This window comes from Archocentrus centrarchus, unplaced genomic scaffold, assembly GCF_007364275.1.
Source record: "Archocentrus centrarchus isolate MPI-CPG fArcCen1 unplaced genomic scaffold, fArcCen1 scaffold_126_ctg1, whole genome shotgun sequence".
Taxonomy (NCBI): Eukaryota; Metazoa; Chordata; class Actinopteri; order Cichliformes; family Cichlidae; genus Archocentrus; species Archocentrus centrarchus.
Genome location: NW_022060171.1, coordinates 1 through 14,142, shown reverse-complemented (window position 1 = coordinate 14,142; position 14,142 = coordinate 1). Strand labels below are relative to the sequence as shown.

General features: G+C 39.5%; 1 protein-coding gene across 1 annotated transcript; it reads left to right on the top strand.

Annotated features, from left to right (window-relative positions):
• Positions 1–2,481: 2,481 nt before the first annotated feature.
• Positions 2,482–11,117, top strand: LOC115775425 (transmembrane 9 superfamily member 2-like). Its single transcript, XM_030722962.1, has 8 exons — positions 2,482–2,606; positions 3,816–3,940; positions 4,392–4,503; positions 4,737–4,816; positions 5,417–5,525; positions 5,752–5,904; positions 10,685–10,789; positions 10,872–11,117. Exons 1-8 carry the CDS (start codon positions 2,490–2,492, stop codon positions 11,115–11,117), a joined length of 1,047 nt encoding a protein of 348 aa, XP_030578822.1. The 5' UTR covers positions 2,482–2,489.
• Positions 11,118–14,142: the final 3,025 nt, after the last annotated feature.

Sequence of the window (14,142 nt, the reverse complement as noted above, 5' to 3'; positions counted from 1 at the left end):
AATCAAAACATTCAGCGCACTGAATGCATTATTGGTTCAGTGTCTGCTTGACTATATTTATTCTTTTGCTGAATTTCTTTGTATTGTGGCAACATTTTTTGTAGTAGGAAAAAGCCCTGGAATTGTCCCTTTCAGTCTTGGTGCTACAAGTTTAATACAATACACGAGTATTTTGTAACAAAAGTAACAAAAGCAAAAGAAAACAAACTGTGTTTCATTATGACCTCATCAATCTGCATGCTGAGAGTTCCATAGAATGATAATGTATGAAAGGAAAGAACATTCTAAAGATCACAGGACTTTTCTCATTATAAAGCTGACACTTCCAAAGCAGAAGTCATTTCACTGTCTTTCTATTGTGAGTGCACAGCGAAAGTCAGAGCTTGAAGTTTGGATTTCCAAACGTCTTCTATTGCCTTAAACCTATGATAAAATAAAATACAGAATATATCAATAAAAATATATATAATTACATTGCAATCTGAACAAATACATTATAAATTAAATACAAATAATAAATAATTAAATAGAAAGTAATGTCAGATATCATACTAGGAAGAAACAGGGCCAAGTTATTGAGACCAAATAAATTTGTTCACATTTCAGCAGAGGTGGCAAAAGTACAGACATTCTGTACTTAATTAGAAGTACAAATACTTAAATAAAAAGAAAAACACTGGTAAAAGTTGAAGTACTGGTTCAACTTCATTACTCAAGCAAAAGTGAAAAAGTACAGGCTCTGAATTGTACTCAAAGTAAGAAAGTAAAAGGAGCTATTTCTACCAGCTTTTTTCTGTGTAAAGCTATCTGGACCTGCTATCTTGATATAATAAGATTAAATAATATTACATGAGAATACAAACATTATTCCAATCTAAATTTGAATCAGCTTGAATGTGTCATGTAGGACACAAGCTGTGAAAGGGAATTTAAAAACAACTCTATTTTCTGTTGCCTACATAGCAGAGGGTCACTGCGCCTCCACACCGAAACACAAAAATGAGGATACTCAGGGGTTCCAGTGGGATTCAGAAGGTGGGGGAACCCTAAGATCAGTTGTAGTGGCTCCACATGGGGAGAAAAATCACAACTTTGTCTTGTGAGCGCCAGTAAATGTTCTTGGTGTGCAGGCTGTGATCAGCTGAGCTGTGTTGCTGCCTGAAGTTTACACTCCTCTCTGCACTGCACAGCATACACTATGTTGCTTAGCCTGCGTTTGGGGGTTTTGTCCATGGGACCAGTTTGAGTCTTAAAGTGTGTCTGGGATGTCATGCTTGGAGCAAATTCTCCTGCATTTCTCTGACAAAGCTGCTACGTAAGAGATAATGTTAGTTGGTGTCTGCCTTTCTTTCCTGTGCATCTCCTCTGATTTGACGATAGGCCCAATTGGAATAACCACATGTGTTTTGAGGACGCCACTGTTCACATTTTGTACTGAGAACAAAGATGTTTTGAAAGAGGCCATCTATGTCCACTGTGAACGGCCAGCATTGAACAGAGGTGGTGGCTCATGATAGCAGCTGTCAGCTTCCTAATACAGTGACATTATTGCAGTGAAATTATTGCAGTGTTATGGTTACAGTGAATTATCGCAGTGACATTATTGCAGTGAATTATTGCAGTGTTATGGTTACAGTGAAATTATCGCAGTGACATTATTGCAGTGAAATTATTGCAGAGTCATGGTCACAGTGAAATTATCGTAGTGTTATTATCGCAGTGCCATTATCACAGTGAAATTATTGCAGTGTGATTATTGCAGTGTCATGGTTACAGTGAAATTATTGCAGTGTTATGATTACAGTGAAATTTGTGCAGTGTGATTATTGCAGTGTCATGGTTACAGTGAAATTATTGCAGTGTTATGATTACAGTGAAATTTGTGCAGTGTCATGGTTACAGTGTTATGATTACAGTGAAATTATTGCAGTGTTATGATTACAGCATTATGATTAAGAAGTTATAATGTCTGTGTTATGTTTATGCTTGTTTTGGATGGATGTTCTGTTAACTGCAATTTCCCCATTTGTGGGACTAATAAAGGCATTCTTGATTCTTGATTCTTGATTCTTGATCATTACAGTTTTATGATATAGTGTTATGATTACAGTGAAAAGATTGCAGTGATATCATTACAGTGAAATGATGAAAGTGTTATGACTGCAGTGATAACGATACAGCGATTTGGTTACAAAGTTGATTTCAGTGAATTTAATGCAGTGTTATAGTTACAGTGATATGATTAAAGTGATATGATTAGTATTCTGATTACAGTGTTATGGTTAAAATGATATGATCAGTGTTATTAAAACTTTTTGTCACTACAATCAATCACTAATTGTGATCTCAATATTGAACAAAGTGATTGTGATTTTCACCATAATCCTACAGCCCTAAATAAATGTATAATTCTGAGGTGTGTGTGCAGACGTGTTCCTGTTCGTGTGTGTGTGTGTGTGTGTGTGTGTGTGTGTAGGATTTTGGATAACATGCCGGTCACCTGGTGTTATGATGTTGAAGATGGACAGAAGTTCTGTAATCCTGGGTTCCCAATAGGCTGTTTTGTTACAGAAGTTGGTCAGCCTAAAGACGCATGTGTGGTCAATGTGAGTTAGTGTTAAATTACATTTCACATTTTTTTTCATGAACAGCTCCACTTACATCTAATTCATTATTTACACTTTTACTTACATTGTTCCAACAAATTTAACCCTATTATGCGTTCCTGGGGTAATTCTGTACCCCAAGTCCCAATTTTTAAAAATAATATTATTGGAGTAAATGTTATCGAGCAATCCTTTTAGGAGTTTGTTCCTTGGTCCTTACTGGTCCTTTTTTTATGCATTGCCCTCATCAATCAATAGCCACTTATTAACTTTTTCATTTCAATTGCGAAAGTTACAGTTTTATGGACCTGGGGTAATTCTGTACCCCAGGGTTTCCATCATTGCCAAAATGTGTCTCTTTTTGATGCAGCACTGCTACCTTGTGGTATCTCTATATAGGTAGGATATATAGATATATATGTAGATATATATACATAGATAGGACTGGAATACTTGAATCAAATCCTATATACATCCAGCTGCAACTGTAAAAGATCTGGGAGAATAAGTAGAGGTAAGACATACAAAACCTGTCAGCACATCTGGCATGGCTAGAAATACAGAACATTGACCTTGGACTTGAGGAGGTTATTGTACAGTGAACACAGAAAAAAGTGATTTGTCGTAATAAAAAAATATTTTGAAAAGGTTTCATATCAGACAAATTTAGATGAAATTAGCTAGTCTTTCTATACATATATCTGGATATTTTTGCTCCCAAGTCTTATCAGCTACCTGGTATTGTGTAACTTCATTTTAGGTATGTTCATCCAGAATGAGGTTGCTAATGATAAATGTTTTGCAGAATATTCCAATTCAGTTTAAGTGCATTCAGTGTTTGTTTGGTGGTTAAATGCATGCAGTGTTTGCTTGGTGGTTAAATGCATGCAGTGTTTCTTTGGTGGTTAGATGCATGCAGTGTTCATTTATTGGTTGAAATAAAGTTCATTTTATGGTTATATCTATGCTTTCTTTGATTAAATCCATGGGGTACAGATTAACTCCAGGTCACTAAAAACGTAAGCAAAAAAGTGCACGCATATAAGGGTTAAATTGTAAATGTGTACAACCATTCCCTATTATCATCATGATCAGTCATTAATAAAGATATAAAGGTTCACACAGCTACAAACAGCCTGGACTACGACAGCAGTGACATTTTTACCTGATCATGATCTGAACTGTTGTATCTTTGTGATTGTTTTCCAGTCTAACTTTAATAAAAGGAATTCTTTTTACATCTTTAACCACGTGGACATCACCATCTATTACCATATTGTGGAGCATGAGCAACTCGGGGCACGATTGGTTGCTGCCAAGATTGAACCCAAAAGGTAATGATATTATTTTTATCTGACATGGGTCTTTTTTTGTCAAAACAAAATTGCCAGATTTTTAGCTTTGTAGATGTTAACATTTGATTCTACTATATAACATTTGGCAAATTTTCACAGAGCTCTGATGCCCTCTCCTGGTGTAAGAACACATCCCAGGCACTAGTAGAACAGTGTGGTAGTGTTACCGTTTTGTGTCCCTTGCACTCTCCTGTTTGTTGCTCGCTGTCTCCGATGCTCTTCCTTTGACTGCCCTCCCTGAGTCTGATTCTGTCAGAGATTTCTTCTGCTAAAGGACAGTTTTTTCTCTCATCTGTCACCAGGTGTGTGCTGATAGAGACTGCTTGACTATTGGATCGTAGTTCTTTTTCTCAGTAATATTGCGGTATGGAAATCTGAATTTACTTCCACTGAAAGCTCTTGGTTTTGTCTTCTTTTGTTCTCTGCTCAGCTATGAACACCCTAACGATCAAAGCCCTGATTGCTCTGGGGGCCCAAAGTTCCTGAAAAACAAACTCACAGGGATGTTCAAGATCACTTACACCTACTCTGTTAACTTTGTGGTTAGTACAAAAATGTTGTCTCCGTATGCTTAATGCTGCTGCAAACCTTCAAAAATACTTAAAGACTGTTACAGGTTAGAAAGATTGTGCGGCTGCTCTAGGTACAGTTAGAAAAAGGTTCCATTATTAATTTGTCATTATGAAGGTGAATAAATAAAGTTATTTCTATCCTGATTCTACTCCTGACCTGAGCAGATTACACAAAGATTTATATTTGTCCGTCTGCGCTTTAGGAAGACAAGACTATTCGCTGGGCATCTCGATGGGACTACATCCTGGAGTCAATGCCTCACACTAACATCCAGTGGTTCAGGTAACTCACAGACGCTGTCAGTGTTTCATAAATTTTATTTCCGTACTCTTTTGTTGTTGACACAGGTACAACTGATAACTGATAAGTTTCCTTTACCAGTTAACGAGTAGTTAGCAAGCTCTTTAATCAGCACTGTTCCCCATGTTAAAGTAACCAGTTCTGTCCATCTGCTGTTCCTGATGTCAGTGGAATGTGGTGAACAATAATACCTTTGGGGGATTTTGATTCTGCATTAATCTGTTACTACATTAAGATGCTCTGGCTCATTTTGTATTCAGTGATTAAGTGTTGCATCACAACTTCCAGAACGCTAATATGAAGATGAAATTTACAGACAACATTTGATAGTGTCCAAGGAGCATTTCCAGCTCTGGAACCATAGGGGTTTCTTTTTAGATATGTTACTGCACTGAAAGTCATATTATTGTGTTTCTTGTGTTTTTCTCATTGTGTTGCCTAATTTTTCTCATACATCCACTCTTCACTGGATGTCATCCAGTGAACATGACTGCCTGTTTTGAATGGAATAGATATTTGGCAGATGACCACTCCAAAAACACTCACTCAAAATACTCACATCTGCTCTACTTTTCTCCCCAGCATAATGAACTCCTTGGTTATTGTGTTGTTCCTGTCTGGAATGGTGGCCATGATCATGTTGAGGACTCTCCATAAAGATATCGCCAGATATAATCAGATGGACTCTGTGGTGAGTCTCTGTTTCTTTGACTGACAGAACTGCTGGTGTTGTGCTGTCCACTGCATTATACCTGAGTTCATAGTTACTAAAATTTTAAAATAACTTTTTACTTTGACTGTCTCTACTACATGATCACACATGTCAGCCATGGCACAACATGACAGAGCTGCATCTGGTGGACATGTGGTAATGTTTGTTGCTGTCATCATAGCTGGTCATCTGTCCTGTTCTACAGGAAGATGCTCAGGAGGAGTTTGGGTGGAAGCTAGTTCATGGAGATGTTTTTCGACCTCCCAGGAAGGGGATGCTGCTATCAGTTTTCCTCGGCTCTGGAACCCAGATCTTCATTATGACCTTTGTCACACTTTGTATGTCTTTGCTACTCCATCCATTCATCCATCCATCCATCCATTTTCTCTCATTTACACTATATTGCCACAAGTATTTCACTCACCATCCAAATCATTGAATCCAGGTGTTCCAGTCACTTCCACAGGTGTATAAACCAGCACCTAGGCATGCAGACTGCTTCTACAAACATCAGTGAAAGAATGGGTCGCTCTCAGGAGCTCAGTGAATGCGTGATACCGTGATACCTGTGCAACAAGTCCAGTCACTATTAAATATTCCACAGTCATCTGTAGAGTCAGTGGATGCTGAGGGTCATAGTGCACAGAGGTCACCGACTTTCTGAAGAGTCAATCACTACAGACCTCCAACCTTCATGTGGCCATCAGATCAGCTCAAGAACAGTGTGTAGAGAGTGTTCTTGTTAATGCTTCAGCATACCAAGACATTTGGGACAATTTGATGCTCCCAACTTTGTGGGAACAGTTTGGGGATGGCCCCTTCCTGTTCCAACATGACTGCACACCAGTAAATGGTAAATGGATCAGTTCTTATATAGCGCTTTTCTACTCAGTCTGAGCACTCAAAGCGCTTACACAACACGTTTACATTTACCCATGCACACCCATTCATTAAAGCTAAGTGCTTTAATTATCTAACATTCACACACATTCACACTCCGACGGTTGCGTCGGAGAGCAACTTGGGGTTAAGTATCTTGCCCAAGGATACATTGGCATGTAGCCTGGAGTAGCTGAACCGCTGATCTTCCAATCAGTAGGTGACCTGCTCTACCTACTGAGCTACAGCCACCCCACCAGTGCACAAAGCAGCTCCATAAAGACATGGATGAGCCAGTTTGGTGTGGAAGAACTTGACTGGCCTGCACAGAGTCCTGACCTCAACCTGATAGAACACCTTTGGATGAATTAGAGCGGAGCCTGTGAGCCAGGCCTTCTCTCCAACATCAGTGTCTGTGAGGTCAGACACTGATGTTGGAGAGAAGGCCTGACCATTCTTCCAGAATGGTCAGAAATTCCCATAAACACTCCTAAACCTGTGGAAAGCCTTCCCAGAAGAGTTGAAGCTGTTACAGCTGCAAAGGGTGGGCCCACATCATATTAAACCCTCTGGATTAAGAATGGATGTTACTCAGATTCTTTTTTACTCTGTTTATACTCCACTCTGCATTTAATCATTAGTTATTAGTAATCTCTGTCTCTCCCCCCTCAGCCCCCTCAGCAGATGACTGCCCCTCCCTGAGCCTGGTTCTGCTGGAGGTTTCTTCCTGTTAAAGGGAGTTTTTCCTTCCCACTGTCGCCAAGTGCTGCTCACAGGGGGTCGTTTTTGACTGTTGGGTTTTCTCTGTATTATTGTAGGGTCTTTACCCACAATACAAAGCACCGTGAGGCAATTGTTTGTTTTGATTTGGCGCTTTATAAATAAAATTGAATTGAACTGAATTGAATTGAATTTCCAAGCGCTAGCTTTTCACTTTAATTGGCTTTTTGCTTAGTTACATTTCAAATAACAGGTACCAACAGGTATTGCATGCTTTTGCTCTGATCAGGCTTGTGAAGTGCATTTTTTCTTTGTGCTTTGTATGCACAACATCATTTTCATTAGTAAACTTCATCACACTTGTTACAACACAATCTTTGTTTTAAAGTAATTAGACTGTAGTTTAGGTTTTTTACTAAGATAAATAACAAGGCGATTTTTTTTAATCTATTACTAAATAAAATGACATGGGCCTAATATGCCTTCTTGTTTAATGTTGACCAAGAAGATGTCTTGTCATTATTTGTGGACTACTGTGGTTGGCAAGACAGCTGTGGTGCAGCTGTGTCTGAGAGAATGAGCCATTTTACTATCACTGACTAAATGAAACTCTTTTTGTGTTTGGTTTTTTTTTGGTCTGATTTATGAGCACATGTAGACCTAAAGGGCACCAGGGTCATCGTCTTATTGGTGAGACGCATTAGCACTTGAAAGGTAGTCCTAATAAATGTTGACTGTTAATTTTGTACTTGGCTAGTTTAATATTCCTTGTTTAATCTGTTCCCACAGGATCAAATCATTGCAGACAACACTGACTTCTCTACTGGATATAGAGATCCCTTCCAGGTGCCTCAAACCCCACTCACACCTATTGAGGTCACCTGAAGTGTCAAGGTCTCACAAATCTCACAGTGCTTTCACAGAAAACCCTTTGTGGTAATGACCCACAAAAGTCCACAAAGTACTATGAGCTGGATGACTGTATGCTGTATATGCATATGGTCAATACGGCTCCTATGACCATGGCTGCAACCATCTTTACTTGACACACTCACCCACAGGTAAGTGCTTGCAAACTTCAATACCCATGAAAAAAAGAGCCAAATTTGAAATATTTTAAACTGATAATCAGAATGTTCCTATTTGATTGACTGTCATTTAATATTTCAAGATAAAACAGTCAGATGATCTCTTTCTTTAGAGACTGCATTGTGTCTGGGCTCATATTACAGTAGGCCTGGCCTACACAAAGATCATTAACACTTTCACACTCAATCAAACCGTCTGACAAATATTCTTGTTGTTCCCGATTATCAGAAATCATTCAAATTAATAACTTCATTGGTGTTTGCAATCTTTTAGTCCTATTTGAAAGCTTGAGGTTCAGATCAGTAGTTCAAACTAAGAGATCAAAATAAACTGTGGACCAAAATCTGTACATGTTTTGTTAAGCTGTAATCTTTACAGGGATTCTGCTGTAGAAACATGCACAGGTAGAGTCGAAGGCTGCAGTGCTGCAAGGCTGGCTGCTCGTCACTGCCTCTGTTACCTGTTGAAGATGAGGCTCTGGCTGCTGGGCTGGGGGTCAGCATGTGCTCAGCTTCATCACCACTCTGGGTTCTTGGCTGACTCTGTGTTAGCATGTTGTCTGTGCAGATACATGCAAAGAGCTGAAGTTGTGTTAGCAGTGTAACACACCTGTTTCTGTCCTGGAGGCAGTTTTCAGTTTACATCCAGCTTTTGTCCTTTTGCGGAATAAAAAAAAAGTATTGTCCATTTACTCTTCTCATGAAAAGCTGTAGACGGCTCCACCGTTTTCATCCTCCTGCACAGGAGCTCAAGTCAGCTGATTGCAGCAGGAAGAAAAAAGCATGTAGTTTTATTTTTATTTTCCCTTTTTGCCTGCCCGATGTGCAGATAACTGGAGGACCCAAGCATTAACATAATTGCAACTGTAATGTCATTAGTCAATTTAGCACAGTAATGAGTTATGTTATTTTGTTACTGAAAAATGTCATGTAATTACATTGATGCATTCCTTTGGAACACATTACAACCAGCACTGCTGGTGAGGGTCACCATTCCACCAGCAAACCAACATGCAGGAGGCACAGCGTTCACTCGCCCATCAAATAAATGTGGAGCAGATAAAGTGGCACTCCTTAGTTATTGTACTTGGTGACTGTAACAGAGGAAACCTCAGCCTGGAAGTGCCCAAATATAGACAGTTTATTAAGTGCCTGACCAGACAAGACAATATTCTAGTTCCCTGTTAGACTACAGTAAGCAATGCTATCACGTGGTCCCTGTGACGTGCTTGATAACGAGATGTCAATCCAAATATGAGACCTGAAATGATCCTAATATGTTGCAAACTGACCACAAAGAGAGGCAACCTGGCTGTACACATAATCAAGGCTACAAAAAAGATGTAAAAAAAAAAAAGAGCCTCTGACATATTTAAGCTTGTCTCATATTTAATTCAATTCAGTTTTATTTAATCACAGTCGCGTCAAGGGGCTTTTTAATTGTTGGTAAAGACCCTACAATAGAGAAACAGAGAAAATCCAACAGTCAAAACGACCCCCTATGAGCAGCACTTGGTGACAGTGGAAGGAAAAACTCCCTTTAAACAGGAAGAAACCTCCAGCAGAACCAGGCTCAGGGAGGGGCAGTCATCTGCCGCGACGGGTTGGGCTGAGGTGAGAGAAAAAAGACATGCTGTGGAAGAGAGCCAGAGATTAAAAATAATTTATGATTAAATGCAGAGTGGAGTATAACAAAGTATATAAGGTCAATGAAAAGAAACAGTGCATTACAAGAACCCCCCCCCCCCCCCCCCCCCCCCCCTCCCCCCAGCAGCCTAGGCCTATAGCAGCATAACTAATGTTGTGTTTTTATACATATCCTGGATGTCTGGCAAAAAGAATGGCTAACACACAGAGAGAGAGAGAGAGAACCATTTACACTCACATTCACACCTATGGGCAATTTAGAATCACAATACCTAAATACTGCTTGACTATATTTTTTCTTTGCTAATTTCTTTGTATTGTGGCAACATTTTTTGTAATAGGAAAAAGCCCTGGAATTGTCCCTTTCAGTCTTGGTGCTACAAGTTTAATACAATACACGAGTATTTTGTAACAAAAGTAACAAAAGCAAAAGAAAACAAACTGTGTTTCATTATGACCTCATCAATCTGCATGCTGAGAGTTCCATAGAATGATAATGTATGAAAGGAAAGAACATTCTAAAGATCACAGGACTTTTCTCATTATAAAGCTGACACTTCCAAAGCAGAAGTCATTTCACTGTCTTTCTATTGTGAGTGCACAGCCAAAGTCAGAGGTCGAAGTTCGGATTTCCAAACGTCTTCTATTGCCTTAAACCTATGAGAAACATCCCTGAAAATATCAACAAGATGATGAGTTTCTCAGAGGAAATGGAGGCCCTGGTGATAAAGCTGCAGGTAATGGCAACAGGCAGCAGTAGTTGAGCGCGTTGTGTATTCGTATTTTATACTATTCTTTCTTCAGCTCCTGAAGGACGTGCTGGCTTTGGATGACTTACCGCTGGTGGACCGCGCTCATAGAGCTCTACGAAGGCGCCCAGACGACACAGGACCTCCTCGGGCGTTGGTGGTGAGACTCCATTATTACCGCGACGTTACAATGATCCTCCGGAAGGCCATGAATCAGAGGGACCCTCGCCTACCGTGGGCAGAAGATCTGCATCTTTCCCGACTTCACCCCCGATGTGGCGAGACGCAGAGCTGCTTTTAACGGTGTTAGAGCACTTCTTCGGGACAAGCCAGGAGTGCGGTATGGACTTTTATATCCCGCAAAGCTGAGAGTGACTTTCAGAGGAACAGAATCAATGTTCACGGATGCGAAAGAAGCCCAGAGGTTCGCGGAGCAACACTTCGGCACGGGTGGAGATGATGCAGGCGTCCCCGCGGCGGACACCTGATGCAGATGTGGTATGGCTGGATTCTGGTAGTACTCAATGTTGGACTGTTCTATGATGTTCATCCAGCTAAGTTTATATAATGCTTAGAATCTTCACTTTGATTACATAACTAGCTGCCTTAAGTCTCGTTGATAATTTGAAGTGGGCTGATGTTTATAGATAGGCAGCTTATATAACCTGAAGCATGCTTTTCAGATCATTTTTTTCTTGTTTCAAATGCTCGGATGTTGTTTTGGTGCTCGAATTCTATATTTTGCAGAGCTTTCTAAACTTCTAATTAGGAGTTAATAGTAAGGGAAGTTGTTAGTTGAGTAGTTAATGTGTCTTGTTGTGTAAGTGTTACTCTTAATTTAATTTTCCTGGTTATTCTTTTCTTTATAGCTTCCTTAGAGGGGTCGCGCCTTACTTTGCAGGTTCTTCTTAGTATAGGCAAGACAGTAAGCATTTTGTTTAAAGGGGTGGGCTGGGACTTGTATATGGTGTATAACCATCTCTTTCACACTTATGAGGACTTATATATTCTTTTTCATTCTAATCTGAGTTATGCAGGTTAATTCAACACAAACAAAGAAGGGCGGACAAGTTACCTTAGTCACCTGGAATGTTAAAGGTCTGAATAATCCTGTTAAGAGGGGTAAAATATTAACACACCTAAAGACATTGTCCAGCGATGTAATTCCTTCAGGAAACCCACCTTAAAAAGAATGAGCACATAAAACTTGAGATGCAGGTGGACAGGGCAAGCCTATCACTCTACTTGTGCAGTGAGAGCCAGAGGCGTGGCAATATTATTCAAGAAAGGTACACCTTTTACCCATAAATCAACCATATCCGATAGGGAAGGCAGATATTTAATACTAGTTGGAGAACTATACTCTGTTCCTATAACTCTGGTTAATATATATGGCCCCAACATAGACTCTCCACTTTTTTACAAACATGTCTTAGCCCAAATACCTGACATTTCGCAGACTAATCTAATCATTGGAGGGGATCTGAATCTTGTTTTAGATCCATACTTGGACCCAGTGACGTGCAGTCAGGGGAGGCAGGTGAGGCACGGCCTCACCTGTCATCGTGGAAATATAAAATTAAAAAATAAATTAAATGGTTATATTCATTCAGTGATTTGTATTTTAAAGTTCTTTTCCATTTAACTACACCATTTTTAGATTAGTTTTTTCAAAATCGCTGAATTTTCGCATTTGCCGGTCAAATACTAAGAGACGAACGGTGAGGCACCAGCCCTGCGAGCCGCACCACGGATTGCGCAATCCGTGGTGCGGCTCAGTATAGTCATTGCCAATGACTACTAAGTGTGCTGGCATGCTATGCAGTGAGACCGGATTACTTTCCCTTTGCATGTGGCTATTAAAATGTTCTAACACTTTTACTATATGAACTAAATTTCTATATTTTAGCTGGTGTATATAATGCACAGTTTTTTTTTTTTTTTTTCATTACAACTGTATGTGTGTGTAATGCATTCTTGTGTTGAGCGATCATGAAACTGCTGCGAAGAGACACTAGGTGAGGCACGCAGTTCTCGTGCCTCATGGTAGGGGGCGCTGGTGATCCAGGGACTCTACGACTCCTCGGTGGCAAGCTACCATAAACAGTTAGCAAGGCCAGTTAGTTTTTCCTGTTGCTTGGCCTTATGTTCAACATGGAAGATTACATAACTCAACTGAAAGAATTTTCTAAACTGGACTTTCAATCGAAGCAGAAGATAATAATTAAAGGAAGACCAACACCGGAGCTAAAAGGTTTGCTTCAGACTATGTTAATGTTAAACAAAACAACTGTTGCCAATCAAATGGTGAATAAGCTATATGTTTGTAAATCTGATGTGATGACGTCAGTGCCTCACCAGTCACGACCCTCACCGCACGTCACTGCTTGGACCGCTCGTCAACACGTAGAGCACCGGCCTCTAATGCTAGTATTTTCCTTAAGGAATACCTAAATAATTCTAATATGGTCGATAGCTGGAGGATTTTTAACCCACAGGGAAGAGCCTATTCATTTCACTCAAACGTTCACAATGTGTACACACGAATTGATTATTTACTGATAGATGCAAAATTACTGCCCTATACTAGGGAAGTAAAATATCATAATATAGCAATTTCAGACCACGCCCCCCTTTCTCTAGATTTACATTTAGATAATTTGAACCAAACTGGAAGACCATGGAAATTAGACCCGCAACTGTTGAAGGAACCAGACTTCTGTAAGTTTATCAGAGAGCAAATTACTTTCTTCTTTGAGATGAATGATCTTCCAGGAACGTCTCCTTCAATACTGTGGGAGACTATGAAAGCCTATTTGAGGGGAGGTATTATATCTTTTCGGGCGGCAAGGAGGAAAAAAAAACGTGCAGAGTTGGTGGATTTAGAGCAACAAATTAGGTGTCTGGATAAGGATAACGCTACACGCCCCTCCACAAGAAACTCACAAAAAAATTATTTCGCTGAGGTACAAATATAATCAGTTGCTGTCAGATCATATCATTAGGGCTTTTATTTTTACTCAACAGAAATATTTTGAATTTGGGGGAAAAACCTAATAAGTTACTGGCTAGACAATTAAGGAAATGGAACATGATCGTACAATTAATAAAATTAAATCAGAAAATGGGGAAATTCTAAACCTCACACAAAGACATTAATCATAGATTTAAACAATTTTATGAATCACTGTATTCTTCCCATGCTATAAAAGATGATTTAATTATACAGAAGTTTTTAGATAGTTGTAATCTCCTAACTTTAACCCAGGAAGATAAGATCTCTCTTAATGCATATCTCTCATGCACAGACATTCAGGCTATTAAATCATTAAAAAGTGGGAAAGCGGCTGGTCCTGATGGATATCCTGGGGAATTTATAAAGAATTTAGTGACCTTTTATCACCTTACTTGCTAAAAATGTACACTCAAGCTAACTCAGATAATATCCTAACCGCCTACTATGAGGGAAGCCACTATAATACTAATACCAAAAAAGGACAAGGACCCTGAGGA